Source organism: Cryptomeria japonica, chromosome 5 (genome assembly GCF_030272615.1).
Source record: "Cryptomeria japonica chromosome 5, Sugi_1.0, whole genome shotgun sequence".
Taxonomy (NCBI): domain Eukaryota; kingdom Viridiplantae; phylum Streptophyta; class Pinopsida; order Cupressales; family Cupressaceae; genus Cryptomeria; species Cryptomeria japonica.
The window spans coordinates 280,370,245-280,385,893 of record NC_081409.1 but is presented as its reverse complement, the minus strand read 5'-3'; the positions used below and the strand labels follow the sequence as shown (position 1 = coordinate 280,385,893).

Here is a 15,649-nt window from a genome sequence, read left to right as displayed (position 1 = left end):
CCAGCCTGGTCTTGGGAAGTCCTTAGTTGTCTGCCTAGAGCCCTAGGTTTGCCTTAGTGGATCTTTTCCTTTCAGGGGAATGAAGATGGATAGGATGATAGGTCTCAGGACAGGGTAGGTCTGGATTGGTGGTTTTCTTGTCAAAATCTTGTTTTCCTCCCAGTCAAAGTCAATTGAGCAGAGTCCGTGGTCAAAAAGAGATGGAAGTAGTGATTTCAGAAACTGATGAACAAATGCACTTGAGGATGATTGAAGTAGTGATTTCAGAAACTGATGAACAAATGCACTTGAGGATGATTGAAGGAGTTTTGAAAGGATATGATCAAGGTTGTTAACTTTTGAGGCGTAATTGGGGAAGTTGATACATTCTTTGCCTTGAAGAAGAGTTTTTAGACTTTGAAATGATGAAAGCCATCCTGGGAGGTGATTTTGCTCCTGACCCTTCCAAAGGGTCCAGAGCGAAATCTTCCTTTCTTGCCTTCCTTTGGCCCTGAAACCCTAGTTGGACCTTGCTTAGACCAAGTTGGATGAGGAATTGTCTTGATTATGAAAGGAGGAAGATGATTTGATCAAATTTGGAAGAAAATGAGATGAACCAAGGCGAGAAACTAGCCCAGAATAGGGATTTCGCTCCTGACCCTTCCAAAGGGTCCAGAGCGAAAATCCTTGAAGACCTCAATTTCTTCATTGTTCAGGACAAGTTTTTGGTTTCTAAGGCATGCTTGGTGATGTTTTTGAATGTTTTAGCCTTGTAAAGATTGGAAGATGAAGGATTTTAGTCAAGAAGATGAATTTCGCTCCTGACCCTTCCAAAGGGTCCAGAGCGAAATTCTTGAAAACTCTCATTTTTCCCTTGGCTAAAGTCAAGATCTTGATGGAGATGCGTGAAGAAGGATCTATGTTTGCCTCTCAAAGAGAATTAGAGTTGAAAAGGTCAAGTGTCAAGCTCAAATCTTGATTTTCGCTCCTGACCCTTCCAAAGGGTCCAAAGCGAAAATCTTTGTAGCCCACATTTCCTTCCCAATTTTGGCTAAGTGTTGGTTTCTAGGGCATGTTTGAGGATCAATTGGTATGTTCTTGCCTTGAGATGGACTTGGTTGATTTTGAAGAGCAAGATTTTGGCCTAAAGGAGAATTTCGCTCCTGACCCTTCCAAAGGGTCCAAAGCGAAATTCATCATAAACTTCATTTGCTACCTTGTTTGAGCTTGAAACCTTGTCCTTAGGTGGAAAATGATCTAAGTATGCTTCGTGATGTGGTTTGAAGTTGGAAAAGTGAGTGATCAAGCCTAGAATGAGATTTTCGCTCCTGACCCTTCCAAAGGGTCTAGAGCGAAAATCCTCTTAAAGCTCATTTCCTCCCTAGTTTGACTAAATTTTGATTTGCAGGGTATCTTGAAAGGAAGGATGGACATCTTGTAGCCTTTGGAAATGTTTGGAAGCATTGAAATGTGAAGGATTTTGGACCAAAAGATGAATTTTGCTCCTGAGCAAAATTCCTAAAAACACTTATTTTTCATTGGAGGAGGTCAAATCCTTGGTTTCTTATGGTGTGGATGGAAGTGAGATAGCATGCCTTTGCCTCTTGAGGTTGTTTTGAATTGGAGAAATGAAGAATTTAGCCCAAATCTTGATTTTCGCTCCTAACCCTTCCAAAGGGTCCAGAGCGAAAATCTCCCTAGGATGCATTTCCTCCTTTATTTGGCGAAAATTTGATGTCCAAGGCATGATGAGAAGGACAATGAACATGACCTTGCCTTTGAGAGTGTTTGGTAGCTATGAAAATGAAGGATTTTAGCCAAGAAAGGAAATTTTGCTCCTGACCCTTCCAAAGGGTCTAGAGCGAAATTCCTTACAAGCCTACTTTTTGACCTTTCTTAGGCTTAAAACCTTGTTCCTAGGGCAAAGAAAGATGAGATTCTACCTTGCAATGAAGTTTCAAGTTGAAAGAATGATGATTTTTGAGCCAGGTCAAGATTTTCGCTCCTGACCCTTCCAAAGGGTCCAGAGCGAAAATCCCAAGTCCACCTACTTTCTTTGCAAGACAAGTTAAAATTTTGATTTTTATGGCCTAGAGAGGAGTGAGGCAAGGTGTTCTAAGTCTTGGAGGTGATTTGAAGTTGAAAGGATGGAGAAATAACCCTAAAACAAGATTTTCGCTCCTGACCCTTCCAAAGGGTCCAAAGCGAAAATCCTAAAATCTACATATTCCTTTCAAATTTGTGCTAAACCATGCCTAGTCCAAGGTGAAAGATGCCCTTGAGATTGCCCTTGAGTTGATTGTTGTCTCCAGAAATGATGATTTTGGGCTAGAGGAAGAAATTCGCTCTTGACCCTTCCAAAGGGTCCAGGGCGAAAATCCTTCAATCACCTTTTTCTCCTTGCAAAATCAAGTCAAAATTGGATTGACTGAGAGAAGAGAGATGTTTCCTTGCCTTGTGAGGTGAATTCAAGATGAAATGATGGGAAATGAGCTGCAAACAAGAAATTCGCTCCTGACCCTTCCAAAGGGTCCAGAGCGAAATTCTGGATGGGTCCTGTCCCTGGCTAGGTTTTGAGCAAATTTGACGTTTTTGACCTTGTGAGGGAGGATCAAACCAATACTGCCAAGTTGAGATTGCCAAGTTGAGAATGGACCCTGGAGATTGCCTTAGAGAAGGTTGTTGATCAAACAAAGGTGAGTTGTGACCTAAAGGGTGAATTTCGCTCCTGACCCTTCCAAAGGGTCCAGAGCGAAATTCCCATTCTCACCTAATTTACCCATATGAAAGGCTAAAAAGTTGAAATCCTAGGTTTGTTAAGCCAAAACAAGCGTATGTTCACCTTCCGGAGGATTTTGGAGAAAAAAATGGGGTATTTAAGGCCTAATCAAGAAAATCCTCCTGACCCTTCCAAAGGGTCCAAGGCGAAATCCATGAGGATACCTATTATTCACCTTGTTTAGACTAAGTCAAAAGCAAATTGCAAAATTATGATGATAAGAGCATGAAGTGATGACAAATCTAGGTTGTAAGGATTTTGATTAATGAAGTGAACAAAACCTAGATAAAAAGTTCAAACAAGCCTCCTTGGAGAGACCTAAACTATGAACATTCTAGTGCCTAAGGAGAATGAAAATTCATCAAACCTTGATCAAGCTTTAGCATTCGCTAAGCTAGCCTATATCTTTTCATTAAATTTGCCAATTAAACACATTTGGGAGACTAAGACAAATTCGCATAAATTGAGGCACTTATAAATTGATCAATTAATTTTTCTAAGCCTTGAAATAAATGAAGAATCCACCTTAGCTTTGAAATTAATTTTAAAAAAATTAAAAAATCACACTTGAGCGTTCAAAATTCATTATTTTGCCTTTGCAAACAAGTCGGCCATGCTTATAGAGGAGTTTTATTTTATTTTATTTAAGCATTTACCAAGTCGGCCTGGAGGCAAAATAAGGTGAGCACCCTATAAAGGGAAGGTGTGTTTTGAAAATTTTAAATCATTCATTCACTTTCTCTCATGCGAACTTAAAGAGCAGAGGTAGAAGTGCGAAATTTAGCTCATTGAAGGCAGATTTTTTGATTGAAGAGCTGGTTGAAGGTTAATTTCCAGATTTTGGAGAATATTTGAAGGCTGGTTGAGGGCGAACTTCTTGCTGGAAGCTGTTTGAAGGTTGAAGCCATCATCAAAAAGGAGGAGTCTAAAATTCAGATCAAGCATCTTTGTCCAGCAAATTCTCATTTTCCTTTATTCATTTTTTAAAGGTTGATAGCTAAAAATCAAGGAAGAGGTATGTATAATCAGATTTTTGAAAATTTATTCAAGATTTAGTTTGATTTTCCATAGCAATCTTTTGAAAGTCTAAGTACAATCTGATTTCAATTCTCAATTAATATTAATTTGAAAATTCATAATTCTAGGATTTATCACATTATTTTCAAATTAATATTTAGTTAATTCCTTGAAAAGACTTAAATCCCATACCTTAAGGTATTATGCTCGAACCCTAACTTTAAGCTTTTGTGTAGGTATCAAATGACGACCCCCAAGACCGGTGGATCCACTACCCGGCAGGCTCTCATTAAGGAGGATCAGAAGAATGATGAATTGGAAACCAATATCGTGTCCAAGTGGAGCAATATCGGAGACACCAATCTAGGAAACTTCAATGTGAAGAAGTTTCGGGAAGCGCCCTACATTGGCAAACCGTCACCCGTTGCAAAGAAGATAATTGAGAGTGGCATCATCAAGGCCGTAGGTTTCCCTCCTGCAGTCAAGTGTCATGAATTGATGATCAAGTGTGCCCGGCACTATGATTCACACTCAAGGACGAACGTAGCCAAGGATGGAACTATCTTAGCCTACATTTCAAAGGAAGCTATAAGCGAAGCTTTTCATCTCCCAAAGCATAAAGACATGATCTACAAGAGCTTGGAAGGAGCTAGGTCTATCTACAAGGATGATCCTGATTCCTGTCTGATCTTCATCAACAAGAATTGGTTGCTCAAAAGTCGACCTCACTTGAACAAGATTCCCAATACACCGCACAGAATCGACTTCCAAGAAGAATTCAAGGACTTGATAACCTTGCTCAATCAGGTTACGGGTGCTTCTCAAGCTTTCTTCTTTGACAAGTGGATGTTCTTCTTCATACAAGTGATCGTCCAACGAAAGGGAATGCTTAATTGGGCTAGAATCATTAGCAACAACCTGGACGTGCAATTGAGAAGGCTAAATCCTACCAAGTCATTTCACATGAGTTCATATGTTATATATTCCTTAGTCAGAAGTTTTGAGTACGCAGGGCTACCGCACAGAGGAGTTGTTGGGAGAGGACCCGAAGAAATAAGAGTTTGTGATTCTTATGTTCAACTGCATCATCCGCCAAGGAGTGACTACAAGCTAGTCAATGACACCTTCACGATGTATATCACCAGGGCATTGCAAGGAGGGATTCACAATCGACTGTCTCTGGACGCGCAGGAGCTCGTGAAGAAGCATGGTGCATGGTTCATTCAATTTCCAAAATTCACATACATCAGAGTTCATGGATGTCCTTCACCTCCCTACATGTTGCCAAGATATCCTACAGACAAGATAATACTACTTGAGGTGACTAGGCAGTTGGCAGCTTATGCAAAGGCATCAAGACACAAGCATGGAAATGGAATTCCCGTACCCATCCTTCTAGGGAACTCAGTTGAAGTATGTCCTGATACTCAAGCCGCAGAAGATGCAGAGAAGGAATTATCTCTATATTCATTCACATCCTTTGCCTCAAGGGAGAATTTCATTCGAGAAGAAGTACAAACATGAGTTTCAAGTGGAGGACTTTTGGATGAATGCCCAGGATGATGTAGAGGTCAAAAGAAAGATGCATTCCAGATTACCCTTGGATCTCATCAGGAAATGCAAAATTTACAGAGTAGCCGATCAAGCCTAAGACAGTGGTAGATACCTCCAATCATCCTATGAGAAGGAAGATAAAGAAGTGAAGATAGATTGGAATGAGCCAGAGGTTTCAGACCTAAGAGCTTTGATGGCTCCCGTTTTATCTTGCACTCGCAGATGGGTGGACTTACAGCATCAAAAGTTGAAGGAGCATAATGTATCCATGACATTCACCTTGGAAACAAGACCAAAAGAAGGAGAGGCAAGTGTGAGTGAGAATACTTCTCATTCCAAAGGTTCAAAGAGAAAAGAAGGACCTGAGAAGAGAGAGCCTTCCAAGAAGAAACAAAAGGTGAATCTTGATTGTCCACCAAGCACATCTTCTAGGCCTAAAAAGGAAGCAAGTCAAGGAGAAGATCAAAGGCAGATAGTGTATGAAATTGATGAGTCTATGGAATCCATGGTGCAGAATGATAACCGAGGTAAAGGATAGGCACCTCAGCATGCATCTAGTCAATCTCTTCAAGTTGGTGCTAACAAACAACAAGAAGAGAAGAGTGATGATGAAGCAACATCTCCTTTCAGAGAAGATAGACCTCTGCCTAAAGAAATACAAGTGAGGGAAAGGAAGTCTTCCATTCCAGATTGGCTAAAAGAGAGGCTGACAAGGGTAGTTGTGGTCGAAGAGGAAGAACAAATATTTGACTTGGAAAGTCTCATAGGAAGTTCTCATGAAGAGGTTGAAAAGAAGAAGGCCACCAAGATGTCAAAAGTAATTAGAGATGAAGCAGGAACCCGAAAGGTGCAGATAGCTACACCAGTGGTGGACAAGTATGAAGATGAGATTCTAGCAGAAGAATACGATCTGGAAACATTTGATCTTGGTCCACTTACCACTGTGCAAGCCATGGAGGAAGCAACTGATTCACTGAAAGCACTTAATGACAAACTCAAAGAAGAAATGGAAAAGAATAAGAAACTAGAAAAGGAGGTCAGTGCTTGGAGGAATTATTTTAGCCATCTTAATCAACCTTTGAGACGACAGGATCCAGCAATATCTCCTTTGCATGCACTTCCTCTTGAATCAATAAATGAGGCGGAAAGGGTAAAGAGCTTGGTCCAACTCATGAGTTCTTGGATTGATGAATCTTACAAGGTGGCTACGGAATTTGCAACAAGGATGATGAAGACGGTCCACCGTGCTATCCAAGTTCTTGAGATCATCCATGATCTATTGGTAACTGTGGATGCATTTGCTCACACTAGAGATGTTGTCATCCCGGTCTTGCAAGTGATAAGGACTCCAAGACAGGTTCTAGCGCAAGAGAAGATAATGAATGGAGAAGCCCATAGCCTTCTGCAATGGTCAACTTTGCTCCAGATAAAGGAAGTTCTTTTCGAAGATATCAGTTCCAGATGTGGCCGAGTTGAGGAAACCATCCACCCTATTCAAGACAAGGTGTTTGAGGTATTATGTACGATCCTTGACAGAAGAATTGAGATCGAGATGGATGTAGACGTCCAAGAATTGGAAGACAAGATCAGGATCATCTTTTGCAAAGAGGAGAACACAGTCACCGAAGAGCAATGAAATCAGATGCATGCTACTATGTTCCTAATCGAGAAAACAAAAGAGCTTGAGCCTGGATGGGAGGCGACCCTTCTCACAACTTTTGATCAAGTCCTTCACTTGGAAGAACGGATGAAGAATCTTCCTGAGATTCCTATTGCTGAGATTGAGAAGATTACGTCCAGATTCATTGAATATGCTAGAAAAGAGCATAGAAAGGGGAACAAAGTTCTAGATGAAAAGTTGTTATAAAATGATGTGGCAACTTAATTCCTATTGGTCTATGTCTCCTCATTATTTGTGCCAATTCTTATTGGCTATGGATTGATAATGTTTATCTAAATGGGGACTTTTTTGTAACAAAACCTCATTAGGGTTTAGGTGTCAGAATCTAAGCCATCGATCTTCATTTGATCCAGGCCGTTCATTGTATTTGAGAGTGCTATATATGCCCTCACTCATTTCATTTTAGAGAGTTAGAAAAAAAGTTAGAGAGTTAGAGAGAAATAAGTTTTAATATCAGCAACAGAGAAATAAGGTGTGAAGAGAGAAATTTGAACAATTGTTGTTTTATTTGGCTATGAGATCAATAAAATATTGAAGTTATGGTGTTTTATTGCAATCCTTGTGGCTATTTTCATGGTTGTTTATCTTCTTGAATCACTCTTAGTAGAAATAGCATTTAAGTTTTAAGTTTGAAGGACGAATGTTTTGCTTGATCTTTGATAAGACTCACATTCCAAACCACTAGCTCCTTACTGATTGTAAGAACGCCCTGTGTGGTCAACTGGAAACATCGAGATTGTTTAAGAATTCAATCATTGTTGGAGGCATTGATATGTATCTTACTGATAGTATCTATCCCCTTTAGTGATTTGAAAATCATTGAATCCCTTTAGAAGATCGCACCAATTCCAGTGGAGTTGTAACCTCTTGGCAATACTGAAATTGGTAGAGTCCCGTCAAGACCAATCATCACTGAGTCATTCTTAGGATTAATTTAGTCTCGCCTCCTTGAAACCTTTATCTTTTGATCTTTTTTGAAACCTGTTAGCATTAGGAAAATCCTATTCCCTCATTTGAAAAGTAGTCACATGGACAAGCTTTCTCTGAAAGTACGTAAGGCCCCTTGAAAAACAGTAAACACAACAACCACTGGTGCTTATCCACGAGTAGAGAACCTACATAAAAGAACCTTGAAGTTTCCCGATTGATCCTTTTTTGCGATATCTTCAGCATTCGGAGACTTTACTCAAGAGAGGATAAGATACCTCTGGGTATTTTATTCTGTGTTTGGTCGTGTACAAAATACACATCAACACGTAGCTTAGTGTTCATGCCAATCGGTATTCACGTGGTATGCCCGTTGGTGCTTGCGTGGCATATTAACCGATGTCAATCGGTGTCTAAGTTAACCGATATCGATCACTAACTAATGGTTATATATATCAAGCGGTGCATACTTCGCCACCCGATAACAACTCGATAATCATTATTTGTTTATTGCTGAGAACATATCCGATATAAATCGGGATAAATGGTTAACCCGATAATCATCGGTGATCACAGTTATAATGCAAACCGATATGCCATGCTATAATCTGATTATCGATATTGATGGACTAAGTAGATTTGATATATAAAAGAGGAATGATTATCAAATGAAATAGCTTGAAGTTTTCTTGATAGTTTATCGATAGGATAAATGATTGAATGAGAGACTTCATTTATCTCTCATTCAATCATTTATCTTACCAAAGCTACCATGTATTAACAAGATGTAACCTTAGCTTCCACAAAAAAATTCAAAGATCACATTCATCCAATAGCATTTGCAATCTCCACTTCCAAGGCCTAAGGTTAGAAGCACCCTCGAGGCGGCCACACTCTCTAAGACCAAGACTTGTCATGACTACAACTTCTGAAACACATTGAAAACAGATAGATCAACTAGGAATAATTCAACTCAGAAACCTATGACATGTCCAAATCAATACTCCAATCACTAGAGCACATAGGGAATCACCCCTACAAAATCTCACAATTTCAGATCACTTCAATCACTTAAGAAAGGGTGCTGAAATTCTATGAAAACTCCCTCTCACAAGTAGCAACACACTCCATACACAGATCTGGAAGATTTCAGTCAATGTTCTTTGATACCTAGTTAGATTCTCAGACCGTGATAAGCAGATTTTGCACTCATAAAATTAACCCTAACTGTAAATTAAAATTCAATCAAAACAACAAACATGATTTAGATAACATGCAAACACACACTACTGAGAATTAAACAGTAAACATTCAAAAATCTTTTTTCTATTAAACTGAAACGAATTACAATAAACTCAAATGCTCTCTTCTATCATTTTTGCTCTACAATGAGTTGTGTGCCTTAGGTCTTTCTCATAGAATAAGAGAAGCTTCTATGCTTTACAAACACCCATGTCGATGGAGTGCCAATTTTAGTTAAAGAAACTTTGTCCTGAAAAAACTAAACAAAATGCCAATAAAGCAAAAGACAGAAAGTACCTTGTTCTAAAAATAAAAAACAGCAGCTAATCTCTAAAATCCCTCTAAATATGAGAAAAGTGTTTTCATGCTAAATAGAAGACATGTGCTCAACTAAGGATAGAAAAAACAAAGCTACTGTTTTTTGCACCCTATTGAAGGAGAATAATAGCCAAGCAATACATTCAGAAAACTAACATCGTGGATGCACCTAAGAGTTGTGGGTACAAGATAATGGTCATTGTTGTTGGGCAATGACAAATCTTGCTCACATTGCATTTAGTATGGATAGTCACAGGCATGTTGTGATGGACTTCGACATAATTGTGTTAGATAGTGTCAGAAAGAGGTAATGGATCTTCAGATTGCAGGAAGCAGTGGCAAGGCGCTGGATGAACATGACTGATGGTTGTTGCTCACCCTGTAATATGACACAAAAAGCGAGGAATCAAGAGAACACGTACAAGTGTTAGCACAAATTGATCAGTACCAAGAGATGAGATCAAGTTTACAGAGTATCAAGGTAAGTCAGATTAAAGATGCTACAGAACTTTGGATTTTCCACTTTTGGATCATGTGGTGGGGGGAAGGAGGTTTGTTGGCTTTTGTGATCCTTGTGATCCTTGTGATCCTAAAGTGTTTTGTTCTATATGTATTAATATTAACTGTTATTTAATAGTTTAATGTGTTTGGTTAGTTAGTTTGTTGGGTAGGTAAGCTGGTTGTACAGGAAAAGGACAAGAAATGGCTTTATAAGCCAATAGATTGAAATGCAATGAATCATCTCGTTAAGTTAATTTAATGTTAATATTTTATGCACTCATGCTGTAAAATCAATTTACTATGCTATTAGATCATACAAGGCAAAGTAAGTACTCAGAGAGGCCACAAAAAAAATAGATTAGCAAGTAACTCATCTTTAAAAAGCACAACTGAATTCCACAAGTACATCTTGAAGTTTGACAAGAACAACTTGAAATAATTAAACAGGGAGGTTGAACCCAAACCCTGTCAAGAAGTAACATGATTGAATAGAAGTTTATGTAGTTATGCCAACTTTGAACTTGTGACCCAGGCAACTTCATCCATTAGAAGGTACCATTCTAATCAGACACTGACATTTTATTGGCAACAATCCTACAGTCTGTTTTCACGGAATTCTAGCTCAGTACTACCTGAGAATAGACAGAGAGAAATAAAACAAAACACAAGAGGACACGATGAGAAATAGTTGTTATTCATTAGTACATAATATTGTGAAGTGTTCTATTTTCATTATCACTGTGAGGGTTTGGCATTCAAAAGCACTGCATATGTTTCTGTTGGAAACAGAAAGGATAAAATCCAGCTGCAGCATCAATAGTAATTCAAAAACATCACCACCTCGATATCACTGTTTATCAACAAGGAAATGAAGATGTCCATAACAGAATCTTGGGGTAAAACCCTCCTCGAAACTAAACCCCGAATTCTCCTTTAGCACTCCTGCCTTCTCCTTCCTGCCTAACATGAACAATCAATTTCTCCAAAACAAAATTCTCCATCCCAAATGTGAAGATCAACCATTAATTCTCTCTCCAATCACCAAAAGTGAATGTCAAATTTGTCTAAAGATTCAGAAAGAGTATGGGAACCACACCCCATACGAGCAAACAATGTTGAAATAATAGCTAGTTCGGATCAAATATAAGTATTACTTGTACTGGGCTGGACCCAAACACATTATGTAACTTGTAATTTGGTCTGGCCCTATAATGGGCCATGTAACTTTTGAATAGGGCTAACCCTATAATGACTAATGTAACTTGCAAATGAGTCCAACCCTATATTGGGCATTGTAACTTGTAAATGGAATTAGGGCAGACCTTATCACATGTAACTCAGAATTTATATTGGTCCGACCCTATAGTTGTAACTTGTAATTTAACCCTATGTTTTGGCGCCAAGTTGAAAGGGCCGACCTGAGGTGTCTAGGTGAATTGGACACATATATATTTGAAGTCTTTTGCAAGTATCAAATACATCTGTTCAAACAATCGGCGACTACTATCTTGTAATCAGCAAATTGGTTCCTCTGCATCAGCAACTTCATTCAAGATTGAAGACTGCATTATCTAGGGCAACAAATGCATGTATAGGGGCAGCGAACTTCTCCTTGAGGCTGTGATTGATCAGCTTCATTGATCAGCAAACCTGGAGCAGCATTCTTGGTTAGCGAATTCTTTCTGCAAGCAGTGATCTTATACCTTCAACAAGTGACCTGATCCAAGGACATCGAACTCTCTCTCAGGGATAGCGAAGGTGTCTTTTGATGCAATGAATCATCTTCATGTCTAGCTAATCACCATAGCAATCTGTCCTCCTGCCAAGCGAAGGATCTGCACTTCCGTGTCTGATCAGCAATCACCTACAGCAGGAATCCTTCAGATAAGTCTAAGTGTTGTTCATCTCACTGTGTGCTCTAATTCAGATTATCATCTGTTGATTATATTGCTTTAAGTGTGTAGCAAAGTTGTAAGACTTCTACTGATTTTGACATAATACAAACTGAGAATTTGTTGCTGGGTTTTTCACCTCCAAGAGGGAGGTTTTCCCAGGGTACCCTTGTGTTCTGTGTGTTCTTTGTGTTGATTTTCTGTCATTGCTATCTAAATTTAACAGTCTAATCCTAAAATTAACAAACAAAAGATCCCATTTTGCTTGGTCCCTGAGTCATGCCTTGCTTGTATGACATAGGCTTGAACACAGGTATTTCCAAGCCCACTAGTTAATTGTATGATTAAACTGAGTCAACGTAGCATCATTTATTAATATTTTATATTTCCCTAAGCTTCAGGCTCTCTAGCACAAGACAAGGTGTTTAATATCCCTTTCTGTGACACCCTGTTTGCAAGAAATTGACTCTCATAGGGGGTTTTTCATTGTTGGCATAATAATTCTTTAAAATCATGTCATTTAATTTCTATTGGAATTTTAAACCGGTATGGGAGAGAGTATCCGCTCAAAGACTTACTATTACTATGTTGTCATCACTGACACTGATATGAATGAAATACTGTCCACTATTGACATGTAGATGAGTTCCTGGCTTGCAAGATGGAAATAGAACTCTAGCAATTGCACCAGCCAATCACTCGCTATTGTGCTGACCAAGTACTATAAATTAGTTCCCATCCATGTATTTACAGGGCACCAGAATATGCTGCATGAGGAGTCAAAACAGCCATCTAAGGCTAACTCTTGTTTTTATCCATCTTAGCACATATCCAGGGTCCAGAATAGAACCCAAAGCCAACCCTGATCACATAGAAGATCTCCATGCAATACGTGGTGTTACCCACAAGTATATAGTGACTAGTACCCCACAATAGCCCTTGCAATATACAAGTGTGGGAAATGCTAAGTTAGGATACACCAAGACAGTGGCAATGTGCAACAACCATCTCCTATTATTGCATATATTGGCTAAATCCACATAAGGGAGTCCACACTGTCTTTGCTGCTCTCTCTATCCACTTATTAGCAACTTCTTTGGATGTGTATTGCTGGAGTTACACTGTGCTGGAAAGTTTTTTATGGTAGCTTTTCTTATTTTATTCTTATCAAGTAGACATAATTGGTTGTTTGTGAATTTTGATATCTTTTGCTTGAGGGGTGTACTGCTTTCATTTTGTATCGAATATTTTGTTTCTTCCTTTTATGTGTGAAAGTAAGAGCCTTTTTACCATTAAATTTTTTGAGCATGATGGGTGCCATAGATTGGCATATAACCAACTCAAAGAGAAGAACTCTATGAACTTACAACATGAAAGCATGGTACCAAATTATTTATTTGCTTGTGAATTTATGACGCTGTTCCTGGATCAGACTCTTCTTGCAGACCACATGAAATGACCACTTTTGTATATCACTGCTGGTCACCTGCTCACTGGCAATCACGCTACTGGCAAGATAACTTAGCAATGAATATTAATTTTCCTTATTTATTTTAATTTTTAACACGTTCAGAATCTAACGATGGTCACACGATTACATTTCAGTGGATTCAAGCTGGCAATGTCCCTTTTAGTTTTCAGCTGGCAAAGGATTCCAGCTGTTCCTTTTCTATTCCAATCCATTGGGTTCCAACTTAAGCCTCCTAACAAACAGAAAAATGGAGACTAAGGTTTGAATTATGTAAATGGCACTTTACAAATGAAAACAAGATGAAAAAACGAAATGAAGATCGCCGTTCCCTGTCTACACCTATATGACAGACTGCCAAACCCTCCTTGTCCATTCCGTCAGGATTTTCAGCTACGCATTTAGCAGCAGTTTTTAGATCTCTTGTATTTATTTAAAATTTTAAAACATGGTACTTTGTATTGAAAACCCACTCCTAGCTATCACCTAAAGCCACCCATTGTCCTCCATTTTGAGCCATGCACAATTAAAGAGGGCAAACGCTCTTGTGGGTACACGGAGATTGGGCGCTTGCCATTTACAAGAAAGGTTAGTTCCTCATGCGATTAAGAGTAATCTCTGAGTGACTCACCCAGCTGGAGAAGTTCTCCACGGCCAACTTTTGAACTAAGACGCTCATAAGTGGATTAGCATTTGAACCTTGAGCCTCACTGGCACATGAAATAGTTAATTGTGGTATCAGAAATTTCCTCTATGCACTACATAATTTATATACCTAGATCTGCTCTTTGCAGTTGAGAACTAAGATTGAACACATCGAAAGACTCTAACTCCAGACATATAATTAGCCATAATTCTTCGATTTCATGAAGGTTGTAAAACCATAGAAACCAACTCAAAATATTGAGCCTTATAACAGGTAAAATCCACATAAATCTTCGAAACAAAAAGGGCAACTAGTGCATACCTGGTCACTATCTTTGATGCCAAAACTGCTCAACAAGATGCTGTCATCAACAAGTTTATGAGACTGGTACGTCAAGCAAAAGTTCCCCCACACAATACCCCTAAGACAATAAGAACCGAAAAACTATAATTTCAACCTGAACAGAGAACATTCCTTTTGATAAAACGTAAACACCCAGAACCAATTGCTTTCCGAAAACAAACACCCAGAAGAATTGAACTGACAAAAATAAACACCCAAGAGCGTTTTCTTCGAAAAACCAAACATTCAATCTAGTTTGATTGATGTAAAAAGTGATGTACCAGGGAATCTTGCCTTGTTCTTCATTTTGAGATACACCAAACTCCGTCTGAACAGCATTCTTCAGTTCATGAACAGAAGCTCTGGTGCTAACTCTTACATCTGCCAAATTTGTTTTAAGAAAAAGAATCATATCATAAACAAACTTCAACAAGACGATGACAAACACAACACCATGATCAAGGATTGATTTCTTTGAATCTTTAATTACATGTTAAGAAACTTCACTTACTAAATGATGTACTGTCCAGCTTGAGAATGGAGAGCTGAATTGAACCAGTAGATAAATCGTTTTCAGATAGCAGGGGTGATTTATCATCACCTCTCTGTGGTATGAACCTCAATTCCTCTCTTGATTTCATATTTTCCAGCAGAGAACCCAAGAAACAAGAATTCCCCTGCTTAATAAGATTATCATGGATTTTAATTTCAAATCCTAGACATTCTCATGACACGTGTATAAAAAAAATTCAAAAGAATTGCACGGAATGATGTTAGATGCTTTGCTGTATGAGGGAGCTTTAGTTTTCTGTGAGAAAGGAATTTTTTGCTTTAGTATTTTGGATTTATACACCCACTTTAGCTTTTTTTGCTTTAGTATTTTGGATTTAGACACCCACTTTAGCTTTTCTTGCTATTTTAGTTTAGTACTGAACAAAGTGTCCATCGGGTGGAGTGTGGATCAATAAAAGTGTAATAATGTCTTTATCATAGATGCTTTAAGGTGTGTTATAATGTTACGAAGATAATTGATTGAACTTCATAATATGGTAGGACTCCATGATGGTGATAGGGTGGAAGTGTGACATAAATAGACCATCTACACGCAGCCCCCAAAAAAAGCAGGGCGACACGAAAAAAAATTTTAAAAAAATGAAACCATTCTTGGACTTTTTAGTCAATTTAATCTGTAAGTGGAGGTGATATATGTATATGTATATGTATATGTATGTCTATACATACAAGTGTATATGTACATATACATATTGTAGATATACGTGTTTGTTCATTTAATTAAATGAAT

At 38.5% G+C, this 15,649-nt stretch overlaps 1 protein-coding gene across 2 annotated transcripts in view; it reads right to left on the bottom strand.

The window, feature by feature from the left end:
* The window catches only part of LOC131039647 (U11/U12 small nuclear ribonucleoprotein 25 kDa protein), a 33,599-nt gene extending 18,409 nt beyond the window's left edge, over positions 1-15,190 (bottom strand). The window contains exons 1-3 of one of the 2 annotated variants that reach the window (XM_057972438.2): positions 14,858-15,190; positions 14,628-14,727; positions 14,326-14,425 (exon numbers count right to left, since the gene is read on the bottom strand). In XM_057972438.2, the coding sequence (XP_057828421.1) occupies positions 14,326-14,425; positions 14,628-14,727; positions 14,858-14,987 (330 nt within the window). In that variant the 5' untranslated portion in view covers positions 14,988-15,190. The remainder of the gene's footprint in view (positions 1-14,325; positions 14,426-14,627; positions 14,728-14,857) is intronic. The other variant, XM_057972437.2, reaches the window with a different exon arrangement.
* Positions 15,191-15,649: the final 459 nt, after the last annotated feature.